The following is a 13,978-nucleotide window of genomic DNA, read 5'->3' on the forward strand; positions in this document are numbered from 1 at the left end:
CTCTTTAGTTGTGAATACCATATTCAAAGTTAACTTAGCCTAACAGCTAGGACTAGCATGTGTACGTTTATAATTTATGAGAGACGGAAGGGAAGCATGGATTTGGTGTCAGTAACAGCTGAGTTCAAATATGAGTGAGATCTTCCAGTTACTGGTTGCACGATCTTGAGCAAGTCACTTCAGTTCTCAACCTCAGTTCCTTAGTCTGTAACATACGGGCCGTCACCCCTCTTCTCGGATTTGCAGTAAGGATGAAATAACGTCTTAGATAAAGCCTCTCCCTTTCCTCCAGGGCACTGTTAGTTAGAACACTTATTTTCCTTCCTCCTGCTGCACTAACCTAATGCTAATAACAAGTGGAGGAAACTTAGAGGAGAAATTACTCTTCAAAGAGACAACTTAAAACCTTAAAAGATTCTTTTGAAGATATGAGGATCCATTTCTGCTATGAATATGCATTATTCAAAAATAGTAAAGACCTTTTACATGGAGCCAGTACTCAGGTAGCACTTAGCAAAGGTGAGAAATACTGTACCTTTGCCATCTGGCAGATCAGAAGTATTGGCATGGTAATTTGCCATGTGTTTTTCATTTGACATGTTTTTAATACTTGCAGGTATTTAATACGTTCAGGCACAAATGTACCCTTAGGCCAAATGACATATAGCATAAATGATAGGATAATGTAAAGAAGAATGAGTTTACAGAACTCTGTGGCGGGATTCAGAATTCCATGGAAGAAGAGAATAATCCCTTCTTATCAATGTTGACTGCTCTGTCTGCATTTCTTGTCTCCAAAGTGGCTGTGATTCCTTTCCCTGGAACTGAGTGGTTAGCCAGAAATATGATTCAAAGCAAAGATTGTTCTCAAGGATGATTTTAGTTAACTGCAGGCTGTTGAAAACGTCAGCACACTCTCAGGTTGCAATACGATGTATGTGGTGTCCTCCCCATACTCTGCACTGACCAGAACCACCAAGAAGAATGTACTCGTTCTGGGCCGCACGTGAGCAGTGACATTGCCAGTGTGGCGTGCATCCAGAAGACAGATGAGCAAGAAAGGGAATAGGCTCTGGAAGTCTCCCTATGCGGAGGGGTTGAAGGGATGAGGAAGAATTTTCTTAAAAAGATTGTAGGGGAAATATCAAGATGTATCATTAGCTTCTGAGCGTCTATACCCGTGAAGCACAAAGGGATATAAAGCCTGTTGTGTAGTACTTGTCCTTAAAGACATGGAGAGAAGTTAGGGACATACAGGTAAACAAAGAACAGCTATGCGCAAAAGTGAATAATACATGCAATCCATATGGAGATGTAAGTCAAGGGCTTTGGAATTTAGAGGAAGGAGAGATTATATCCACCAGAAGAAATCAGAAGAGATTTCACTGGGGATAGTGTTTGGGCTGGCCACCAAAGGATAGGAAGAATTTGAATATTCAGAGATTTCTGAGAAAATATTCCAGGTGGAAGAGCAAATAGAGAGTTCTGAAAGCAATGCTTTGTTAAAGACATCGTTAAGTAGGAAGTTAAGTAAGATGTTAATTCAGGCATTAATGTAAAACCTCAAACCCAGTAAACTTTCAGTAACTTTTCAAAACATAGATTTTTAAGGGCTTTGTTCTGTTATCTGTAACCATATGGTACAGTATATCCTTATCTAAAAGTCAGTCTAAAAATCAAAAAGTAATGAAATGATTAATTTATTCTATATTTTAAACCCCTAAACAAAAACAAGGAAGACTCATTTGACATCATCTAGGATCTATTTGATAATCTCCACTACTGTAATGCTAGTGATGCTATGACAGGATAGTAAAAGTGAAATCTTGCCGAAGCTCAGGAAGTATGATAGGACAGTATTGTTCTTAATATTTAAAAGACTGTCATTCACAAACAGCAGTATACTGTTCTGTATTCTCCAAGAAGGCAGAACTAGAATCAGTGAGTGGTAAAGAAGGTTTAAGCTCAACCTGAGAATTTCCCACAACTTAAAATTGTGTATCCGTGGAACAGGTGACCCCGTTAAAACAGATGGCTTTTCCCTCATTGAAAGTGCGCACGGAGACCTGCTCACCCTGTCCCAGGATTGCTAAAGAATGAATTTCTGAATCCGGGTGGAAGTGAGACTCTTAGGATCTCTGGAACCATAGCGTTCCATGTGCGTGTGTGTCTAACCCACAGACACCATACAAAGCAGAGTGAAGCCGGCAGATTCATTCTTCTAAGTCCTGGATGGTGCATCCTTTTCAAGAGACAAGTGCATAGTCAGATACCAGTATATTATTTTATGCAGATTCAACTCAAACATGTTACTTTATTAAGTCAAGAACACAATCTAATTTTAAACTGTTTTCTACAACTATTATCAAGTCTACTGGAAAAAAGTGCTTTTTAAAAGAAATAGAAATTCTATTCAAATATTTGAGGAGATTATTAAATTATTTCAGACTAACTTAGTTATGTCACTTTTATTAGTATCATCATATATTAAGACTAGAATGTTGTTGGCTGCAAGAGGAGCTTGATCTAATTTCTGACAGACATTTAATTAACTATTTTGTATAAATATTTGCCAAATTATAATGCCATTCACGTTTAGTATTCATATGTTGTGCAGTTACATATTCCACCAAATGAAGTTTAAGGCCATAAGTAGTATAAACATTCATGACTGATTAAGCTATTTGCCTTGATGTTTTGGAACTTAAGTCAGAGAGTTGAATATTCTTGATCAACTGAAGCCATGTGTAGAAGCAGAAATGCGTGCTTGTGAATCTAACATCCTTCTTTTTGTCGTTTTCAGCTGCAGTCTTGAAGTATGAGAACAACGTCATGAATATCCGGCAGTTCAACTGTTCTCCTCACCCATACTGGCTTCCAAACTTCATGGATGTTTTCACTTGGTCCCTGCCATTTGTTGGGGAGAAAGGTGTGTGGTGGAGTCCTGAGAAGGTCCTAATAAAATGATTCAGGCGGGAGGGAGAGGAGATGCGGCCGTTTTCCCCATGAAACACTCGGAAGGAGAAGCGCTTGGCCTTACCAGTGAAACTCACAGGCTGCACCAGGAGAGAAGGGATTTGAAAGTGTGTCACTGTCTGTTGTATTAACAAAATGCAAAGAGTGAGTTAAGAGGGAACCAAAGAAATGAGGTATATTAGAAGAATTTATATAATCTCGTTAGAGTAATAGAACTCTTTTAAAAATAACAGATATGAAGTTTTAACTGGCTTCAAGCTGTAATGGCTACCTTTTTTCTTACCCCTTTGTATTATAATTCAAAAGTGCTGTTTTATTTTACAAACTGACTGCCAAATTCAAAGGTTAAGATGGCCATGCTTTCCGAAATCACCTCTCTGATGTTAAAAATGATCATTGTATGATAGTGATTAATGGCTACAGCATTTTGAAAGACAATGTGTCCGGCAAAGAACAGTTCATGACAAATATAGCGGCAATTAGTGTATTACAAGGTGAGACAAATTTACATTTTAAAGATGCCTATTAACTTGCCCCAGTTTTCCAGAAGAATTGGGCGTTTCTTTCCTTCCTTCTTTCTTTCTTTGTTTTGTTTTTATATTTTGACCTAAACCTCAGCCAAACTTTCAAGGAAAGGCCTTCACCCACTGAGCTTGAGCTTTTAGTTAGGAGGCCTACTGTGACAGACTGGGCCATTCCTCGCGCGTCACCTCTCATGTCGCTTGGGAAGTGAGCGGACACTGTTACACAGATGAGAGTTTGCGCGTCTTTCAGGAAATGATGTCCTGAGGGGGTGGTTAGAGAAAAGGTACACATTTTTCTGAAATATTTTTATTTATATTAATAAATATATGTAACATATTAATATATGTAATATTTATTTTCCTACAATATTTCTTTTTTTTTTCCTTTAAATGCCCCCACATGATTAAACCAGGAAGTTATGAATTTCGATGAAAAAATCTTCCCTTTGGATTCTAAAACAAGTCAAAAGCACATTTTGGCAGTCTGATAAGTGTTTGTGCTGTCTTGCTCCTGGCGGGTCGTGGCATGTGTTCATGTCACCTGTTGCTTCTTTGGAAACAGAAGCAGTGCGAATGCTGACAACTCCTGGCCACTCTGAACACCCTTCAGTTGGGTTGTTCGCAGTCATTACTCAGATTTGAACATCTATTCTAAAAGAACATATTAATGTATTTGCGTATATGCATAAATCACTGTTGTAATTAAACTGAAGCTCTAGATGAACATTGGCTCTGCTGCAGTTTTACTCTTTATCCTATACCTTCCATTCTAGAAAAACATTGATTTTAAAAAATAGCTCTTGAAGAAATAGTGGACAGGCTTCTTTGCACATTCGTGATAGATGTCAGATGTGAATAGCATGCCCCTTAGTGTAAAAGTGATGCAGTACGAATTTTCTCCTTACAACACGTTTATGTAGTCCTATTGTAATCTCTTTACTCAAATGAATTTCTTGTAAACGTACCTGTGCTTTATTTACAATTTAATGATATATCTATCAACACATTCATTTTTTAAATCAGTATTCTCAAAACTACTACAAATATATTAGTTCATCAATCAGCAGTTTTTATTAAGCACAAAACCACATGCCTGTCACTGTGCTAGGTTCTCCAGGGGTTAAAAAAATAAAAAAGAGACCCAGCGTTCACTTAGTCCCGGTGAATAGAAATGGGCAATCTGTGCTAGATCTAGCAGCATCAGTGTGCAAATAAATTAAAATTCTAAAGTGACCATTTTCTCCTTCATAGATTTATACTTCATTCACATATTTGATTTGTCCATTATCGGTTGACCTACAACTAGTAACTGTTACCATTAGATTTCATAGGCATGAGCTAATAATTCTATAAACATGAAGTGTGCATAGAATCACAAAGCCTGTTATCTTTTTTATAGTCTGGATTTAATAGAAACTACTTTGCAGGAGATTCTCTATACAATATAGGTAAGAAATGTATTTGCTGAGCTTGCTCATTCACAATGCCAGAGTGATAATTAAGGTTATAACAGAAAATCTGGACTTTTTTTTCTTTCTTTCCTTTTTCTTTTCAGTGACTGAGATGCTGGTAAATGTCCTCAACATCTGCTCAGATGATGAACTAGGGTCAGAAGAGGACGGATTTGATGGTAAGAGGCTTAGTCTTTGCGCTGATTGCTATTTGCCAGGTAATTACTTGGCATCTCCTAGGTAACCCTAAGAATAAATTCTAAGATTTGCATTATGTTTAAATCATAACATCCTATTGAGGATGAAAGATATTATTATATTTTCTATTTACTTTGAAGAAATATAAGAAAGAAAAACCATGAGAGAATTTTTCCATTACCCTGAAAACATTGTTGAAATAGTGAACAATGTTAATAACCATCTTTCGATAGCTCACATTGCTAAGTAACTTTTTTTCTCCTTGATAAAAAAAAAAAGTCATCCTTTCTTTTCTAGCAGATGTTACCATTTACTGAGTAACTTTTAAAAGTGCGCTTTAGTGAGGTTATTCCTGTCGGTTATTCAAATTTTGCTGTCTGTGATAACAGAAGATATTTACACATTGATATGTTGGTGTTTCTATCAATCCTAATATTTCTTCATACCTGTAATGAGAAGTAGTGAATATGCTGTGATTGTTGTTTTTTAAGATACTATTTGGTATTCGTTATCCTTGAAGAAGACACTTTATCTATAAGAGACAAAGATCCATGAGGGTAAAGATGGAGAGAAAAAAATTACTCTGGGTCTTAAAAAAAGCACCCCAAAATGAATGGAAACTAACAAAAATAGAGTTAGAGGAGGAAAGTGCATGAGCAACCTTCACTCCCCTAAACCGTCACTCTCCTAAATAATGAGTCCTCGGGGGCGCTCAGGATTCTCAGCTGCAGTACACCTGCGACTTGATGAAGCTGCAGTCTGGCTGGAGAGACTGCTGTGTGAACAGATAGTATCAAGAGAAGAAGACAAATGATAAAATAAACGGGGAAGGTGGCAGGGGAAACTAGATATTGTGGCAAATTTAAAATGATAAGATTTTTACCTTTAAAAATTGCGCTTCAGTAAAAGGAAAAGAGAATGTGGCCCTTTCTGAAAGTTAGTATCTGAACAGCATGATTTAGTGCTTACTTGGGTTTAATACAGGTCACATTTATAAATGCAAAATACCCAATGCTGCGGGCAAAAGTAAAATAAAGGCATCTATACACTCATGTAAATGGAGTCTATGTGCTTAGGGTAAATTTAAAGTGTACAGTTACTGCCACCATCTCGTTTTTCTCCTTTTCACAACTTCTGTTGTCTTCGTTACTTGTCTCCATATACTATTCTTTAGTCATATATCACACAGCAAGGGGATGTTCAATCTAGGGAAGAAAGAAAAAAATATATATATATGTGTATATGTCTAAATATATATAAACTTCTACTAGGTTACAGTTAGCTCAAGAATAGTTGCAAGGATTTACTTAAGTAAATATATTGATCTATTTTGAAATATCAGGAGATCAGTGGATATTTTGTGCTTTATCCAGATTCTTTTCTGAGGATAGTGATATCATTTAAGAGAGAGTATTTCCCTTGGCAGAGACTTTTTTTCTAAAGGAAGAATACTAATCTGATGGAATCTACATCTTAAAAGTCAACAAACATTTTCAATAGCTGTCTTTCACTATGATCCTTTTATTCCTCAAAAGAAAGTTAATTAGCATTAATAAAGCGATACTCCTATGTTAACAAATCTCTATCATAGTCAAGTTCATGAGCCAATAATTATAATTTAGACCAGATAATAAAAATGTAGCATGTTGTATAGCATAAGCAGACCTGCAGAGGTTTGTAATGACACATGTATCCGTTTGCTCAGCAAACACATACTGAGTGCCTGCTATGTGCCAGCTGCTGTAGCCAGAAATGCCTGCACACTTCAACAGACGGTGCTCCTGCACGGCTGAACGTTACCAAGACTGACTCAGTGTTTACCTCACGTAGAGTGAGTTCTCTGTACCCATCCTCTCAGTCACTTACATGAAAGGATGTATTTTGTGATTTACTCTGCTTTAAAATAATTAGTTCCAATTCATGTGCTCTGCCCATCAGCAATTGCTTTTAAGCCTGTTAATTCCAACTATAGGAGTGCATGTCCTTTTCAAAGCATTTGGAAGAATTTTTCTTTCTAAGCAGACCTCTGAAATCTCACTCTATGATGCTTAAATGGTTTTAGCTCAAATCTCATAAATATGACCTCTAAGGAAAAAAAAGAAAATGTCAGAAATAAAAGTATTAATTAAAAGTATGTTTAACTTAGGATATTATACATTTCAGAGTAAACAATCAGAAGTGTTCTTTAGTGCTTTATTTAACACGACACAAAAACTATGGATTTCTTCAAAGGTGCTCAAAGAACAACTTGTAAAACTTCCCAGAATTCTTTGACTCTCTTTGGGACTAGAGTTTATTGAGAACATAGTTTCTTTGTTTTTTGGTAAAATTATTTCAACCTTCAGATGAAGTTCCCGGTCCTCCCACCCTCCCCTCCTGCAGGCACGTGCTCTGGGGGCAGGCCCTCTGCTCTGCCTGCCAGGCTCCTGGGCTGGTGGGCCACAGGGGTGAAAGAAAGCAGGAAGGGAAGACGTCAGAGGACTGAATCAAAGCTCTTCCTCAAACTGCTGGTTATTCCAAGGGGGGAGGGCATCTCTTCATGAGTCATTTATCAAGCCCCTCTCAATATTTTGTTCCAAATCCAGTGTCAACTGAAAAGTCAGAGAGAGTAATAGGGCCTTTATAATCCATGACTATCTTTTCATCGTATCAGGCTGACTTCTTAGTGTGTATAAAGTCTCTAGCAAATAGGGATTCTTCTCATTTCCTTGAGGAAAGAGAGGTATGGGATTAATTTTGCTTCTTTTCCTTCAGGTTCTGTCAGCTCCCCTTTACCATTTAATGATGATGATGATGACAGCAGCTAACACTGGGATGTTAGGCATCATTCTCAGTCGTTTATATGTATTAACTCTTCACTAATTTTACCTTTCAACCAACAAAAATTTCTAATTATTAACTGTCATTCATTTTAAGTGTGTGTATATATATATAAATTTACCAGATGCCTTACATCATCTCTGACGTCAGAACAGCCTGTTGATCCAGGTGCTGTGATCATCCCTGTTTGACACAGGAAGCGACTGAGACTTGCTGAGGTGAGGTTAGAACGTGCAGCCTCGCAGCTGGGGAAGCCACAGAGCCTGGATTCACACTAACGCCCGGCTGCTTGTCAGCCTGTTGAACTTTCCACAACCAGTGATTACAATGCTGGAAATCTTTTTCTTTGAAACAGCATGATGCTTTTTTTTTTTTTTAACAAGACAACACTAATAACTAAACGTAATATACTTTAGTTTGTTCTATTAAATATACTATAAAATAAAGAAATAGGGGCCATAAAAGTCAAATAAATGCAAATAAAACAGTTTAATTCAATTTCTTTAACCTTAGTTTACTCCAAGACATTGTAAGTGTTTCATCGTGTTAAAAATGTAGGAGTATCTGAGAGACAGAAGTCCTCTGGCTCCCCTGGGCTTCTGCTGGCTGCACAGCACGTCATGAATCTCTCCTCCTTAGCTTCTGCCTTACAAATCAAGGAATCTGATAGCCTAGCTAGAGGAAGGTTGCTATTCTGAATTGGTTTGTGGTTCTTTTATGTTGAAAATAAAATACAAAACTTCTGTTACCTTGTAAAAGTTTTAAAGCAGTCTGATGCCAATGAATGTCTTTTGAGGATCTAATTCTTATGTATTGGGGTCTTTGTTTCCTGTTTCCTCTTCTGATTTTGGATGACAAAATGATAGTCTGGTTTCAATTTGGGGTTGTTATCTACCAGAACATTTTAGAGAAGGAGGAAATCCAAGTAGATGTACCTCATTTGATAGTTAATTCTCCTTAATGAAGAAGACTCATTTCAGACCAAGGATTACTAAGTGATCCCAAAGTAGGGGAAAAAGCTGACAGAAATCAAGCAATCTGCACCACAAAGGTTTCCTTATTGTTAATTATCCTAATAAGGAAGTCTGCAATAGCGGTAAGCATTAGAAACCTAACGGCAATTTCATGTCTTAGAAATATTTATTTATTTGGAACTTTCTTTTAGGTCCTAAAATCTTAGACTCTGAGATCACATATACACACACAAACACACACACACAGACACACAAATTTTGTTTGAGACTATAATATGTGATAAGTCTGGCTAAAAAGAAAGAATTGTGGAGGTGAAACCGAAATCCTGTAGAATAAGAAGGGAAAGAAAAAATAATAAAACTACATTTCAAGCCAAATACAGTTTCAGGCTGCACTGGAAAGACGTAATATTAAATTGGAATTTATGTCTCTGCTTTCATCTAAAGAGCAAACCACATGGTAGAACTCTTATCCTTTATCCACATTTTTGCCTTATTCTAATGTTAACCACAGGCTAGTCACTGAATATGGGATCAGAGCAGTTTCTTGCATGCCTCTACAAAACCATCTAAATTGTATACAGGAAAATTATCTGCCGTCATCTGCTTTGAATTATTAGATAATTCTTGATATCTAATATCACAGGTTCCAGAGTATCTCCCTACTTCTTTCTGTCTAGCTTTTAAAAGTCATTCCCAACTTTTAAAAGTGCAAAGTTGGGAATTAGTGGGACTAGCCTGGCATCTCATTGGTCCTTGAGGAATACCTCTATAAAGGTTTGGTCATATTTTTTTCTATCAAAACTGTATTTATTGTTATGATGAATGTTCAAGATAAATTTCATCTTAAACCCCGCCCCTCCGCTTTATCCATCTGGCAGCATGTGTACTAAGAGCCATTAATTTCGACCTCTTCCTGGTTCTGTAATTATTGTCATTTCTGAGCAACTCATTTTAGCATCCTATATTTCAGGTACCCAACCTGAAAAAAACTTGTATGTCCTGTAATAATTGACAGTATAGAGTGAAAATATTACATTTCAATATAAGAAATAGAAAGAAATGTGTAGACATACAAAACAGAGCTCTGAGGAGCACAGTGACAGTCTGATTCTTGTTCTGTCAGCACTCAGGTATAACCTGTAGTTGGTAAGCAGAGGAGTCACATAATAGAAGCAATATTTGAGAAAAAGCAAATAACTTTTTCCAAGGTTGGAAAAGTGCCGGGAAACTGAGTAAAACATGATGACAGGTATAATTTAGGAGCTTAATAAAGTGTCTCAAAATTGAGGTAACTAGGTCTGAACAATGATAGTGTTAAGAATAAAGTAAAAAGGGAGCTGCTCCAAAGGGCTGTCCAGATACTTAAACTGCAGAATCAGTGGGGCCTGGAGAAGGGGCAAAGGAAACAAAGGTTGATTTGGGTGGTTCTTACCTTGGTGCGTGGGAAGATGATAACATTTATGGGGAAACTCAGTTTCAGGAGAAAGGCAATTTCAGTTACAGACAAGAGTTTGAGTAAAAGTGATACACGTGACTCTGGAGGTGTCCAGGCAGATTTGGGAATGGGTCCTGGAAATTGGGAACTAAATCTGGGCTGGTGACAGAGGCTTGGAGTTAAAAGTCACAATTGAACCTATTAAGAGTGAAACACGCCTCTGAAATTGCTGATGTGGAAGGAAATACAAGAAAATTGAGGACTGATCCTTAAAGTTGACCCTTCTCCATGAAGCTGAGGAAGAGAGACAACCAAGTAGCAGAGAAAGAAGGCGTGAGCAGGGAGCGTGCCAGAACCAGGGCTGTGCAGCGGTTCAGGCAGCAGCTGTTGAAAAATATTTGCACCCAGTGCAGAAAAATTACTGTGAGATGTAAGTCTGGCCAGAAAATGAAATATTAGGGCCATAACTCTGGTTGTCGGATATCAAATTATTGAAAAGAGGCGAACAACAAAATTTTATTTTTATAATAGCATAAAAAGAAAATTGACATCATTAAAAAAAGGCCAAAAAAGAAAATAAAATTCAGAGTACCTCAAGTTTAATATTATATTTCTATTTTATTTTATATATTTTTCTTTCTATGTAAAAATATTTATTCATGAAATACCTTTTCTGTGTGTTCAACAGCAAACACACACATGGTGTTTGCCTTCATCAGGCTGAGCTTCTCTCACAAGAGCCTAATCTTGCACCTGCTGGTCTTACAGAGGATTCAGAGGGCTGGGGAGGGAGCATGAATTGAGAGAAAATATTTGATAACTGAAGGAGGAAACATAGAGGACATCTTTCTTGTCCTCTTCTACTCCTAATAAGGAAACGAAAAACACTTTATGTATTCTGCTGCTTTAGAAAGTATGGCCATATGAGAAATCCATGTAATTTTTCAGGAAGTTATATGCAAAGATGAATATCAGTGTACCAGTTTTAAGTTCTCTTATCTTTTTCTAATAACTGAGTTTTCATGATGTAATTGGGGAAGTGAAAAGGAAGATGTAAAAAAGAAAGATTATTCAGTGATTTGTAAAAAGCTTTGTAATTTCTTTTGAGACTTTTGTTAATATCTTCTTGGTTTATACTTTTTTCAATTACCTGTAATAGTGTGTAATTTGAAGCTAAGTCATTTTTGTCACAATAAATGTATCCTCTGTGCTTTGTGCACTTTATAGTACAGGTAACTGCTTTTTTTCATTGTGGTTATGCCATAAAAAGGAAACAAATCGTTATATCCAGTATATCATTAAAATTAAAACATGTCTAAAACATGCAGGGGCATCTCTAGGTAGTGGGGTATAAATTCCCATCCTATTTATGGCTGCTGACGTTTTGGGGCCCCAACGATTACACAAGGTGCCTGGTTCGCCATCATATTTTAATCAGTATCATCAAGTCTTGCTCATCATATTTGATTACAATAATTAAAATCCTTTTAAGTAACTCATTAAAATGATACAGTAATAGAGGCATCAAAAGTACTGCTTTCTCTTCTTATTATACTACCATGATTTTGCACAAATGTGTTTCTTTATTACCTGGTGTAATTTTCACACTGCATGAAAGTGCAGACTTTGCAGAAAAAATTAAATGTTAAAAAAACAGCCATATCCCTATTATAGCTAATTAGTTGGATACCATCTTCTAATGGCCATAATATTATACTCACAGTAAAATAAGGCTCTAGAAAATACTCCAGATTTTATACTGTATTTCCATAGATACATGGATTATACACATATATAATATTTTTACACAGTTTTTAAAATCATTGATTTTTTAGCATCAGCGCCTTCCTTTAAATAATGATGACGTTGACTAAGCATTAGCTATTATATCTAAGCATACACTTCAATTAAATGTATTATAAAATTTGTTTTAGAAGGAAATCCATGTTGCATAATAAGAAGGGAAATAAGCGTGTGTTCTATAAACCTTAATGTATTCTTTCTTTGAAAAGCGTTAAAGTAGAGAACTCTCTTTCCTCAATGAAGACAAAGATTTTGTGTATACGCATGTCTCTATATTTTAGAAAACCTTCACTTCTCACAAACAGGTTGAGGTAATTAGCATGAACAAAGCCTTCTTCACAGAGGGAATTATGGTGAGTAATGTCAGCTTGTGGCAAATTGATACCATAAGACAATAAGACATATTTGTCTGGAATTTTTGGCAGAACTTTCACGATTCTCTTTATGCTAAAGCATTTTCTGGGTCCAAGTTCTCAGCCTGAAGATTGTCCTTACGTGACAATAATCAGTCAACAACTGCAGACAGAGTTGTTGTGAGTGCAGAGTTTGAAAAACATTCTCTTTAGATTAATGGTTTGATCTCTGATGGCAGGTTCAAAGGCTATGAAAAAGTTTAATAAAGGCTCAGAAAATTTAAATTTTAAAGTGTTTTCTATAAAGAGGTTTATTTTCACTTTGCTAAAAATCTGTTTTACTCGTTCATCTTTACTTGTAGCTTGTAAGAAGCTATAAAACTTTTCTCCCAGTGTTTCTCAGAACTCTAGAAATAGAAGTCTTGATTCTCTTTGGTCAGCCTCTTTTTCGAGTGGTCCGTTCTTTTCTCAAAGCAAAGCCAGCAGCATCCTGGCTGCTAGCATTCTCCCCTGGTGAATTTACCATCATCTGGGGTCCAGCCTTTAGCCTGGTTGTCGCAAAACACAGCTGAGGTCCCAACTTAGCAGTTTGATGTTAATGAAGACCACACAATCAATCTTTTAGTTTACAGTGAGAAATGTAACTGATAGGGGAACTGGAATGTTCACTTCTGCACAAACATTTCCTCCTTCTTAATAGTAATAGCAAACATTTTTGAGTACGTGCTTATCAGGTACCAGAGGTCTGTGCTACATGCTTTAGCAGGGAGCACAGTGCCTGGCACGTGCATTTGTTGAATGCTGAGAATGAATGAACACATTCCTTATTTAATTCTTCCGCCTGCCCACGAAGACCAGTTAGCCTGCTACTGGAACGAACCCTGGCTCTGGGTCACCACTTTCCAGCTGTTGACTTAGGCAAACAAAGGACAGTGGAGACTGACAGTACCTCCTCATGTGGTTGTCGAGTGGATTCTGTGAAATAGTGCAAATAAGGCACTTAGAACATTCCTCACTTTATAGTTGAGGAAGGCGAGACTTAAAGAAGCTCAGTGATGTGCCCAAGGTAGCATATCTAGTCAGTGGAGGAGCTGGACTCAAACCTCGGTCGTTGACTCCAGAGCACAAGTTCCTCCTCAGTGTTCTGTTCTGCCTCTCAGATGCCAGCTTCTTCATATGTCTTAAAAGAGGGGACGAGCCAGGTTTTTGTGATCTGAAGCCTTGCAGTAGAGCCAGAACACTTGAAGGTCCTTGGCCTCGGGACAGTTCTTCCCTAGATGTTTCAGATGTTTGCCTCAGCTTCTCTTCTTTACTCTGCCTCAGTGGCCGACCAGTACATTTTGGATTGGCGTATCCCTTTCCCCTGATAGGATTGTATATATTTAGGTGATGTTGAAGTCTCGTGACATGGGCAGCCTCCTGCCTCTGTCAGATGCCTGGG

General features: G+C 37.2%; 1 protein-coding gene across 2 annotated transcripts in view; it reads left to right on the top strand.

Annotated features, from left to right (window-relative positions):
* Positions 1 to 13,978, top strand: part of PPP3CA (protein phosphatase 3 catalytic subunit alpha) — a 282,357-nt gene that overhangs the window by 243,678 nt on the left and 24,701 nt on the right. For both annotated transcript variants that reach the window (XM_046656313.1, XM_046656314.1), the window contains exons 9-10: positions 2,804 to 2,929; positions 5,056 to 5,130. In XM_046656313.1, the coding sequence (XP_046512269.1) occupies positions 2,804 to 2,929; positions 5,056 to 5,130 (201 nt within the window). The remainder of the gene's footprint in view (positions 1 to 2,803; positions 2,930 to 5,055; positions 5,131 to 13,978) is intronic.

The sequence above is a fragment of the Equus quagga genome, chromosome 3 (assembly GCF_021613505.1).
Source record: "Equus quagga isolate Etosha38 chromosome 3, UCLA_HA_Equagga_1.0, whole genome shotgun sequence".
Taxonomy (NCBI): domain Eukaryota; kingdom Metazoa; phylum Chordata; class Mammalia; order Perissodactyla; family Equidae; genus Equus; species Equus quagga.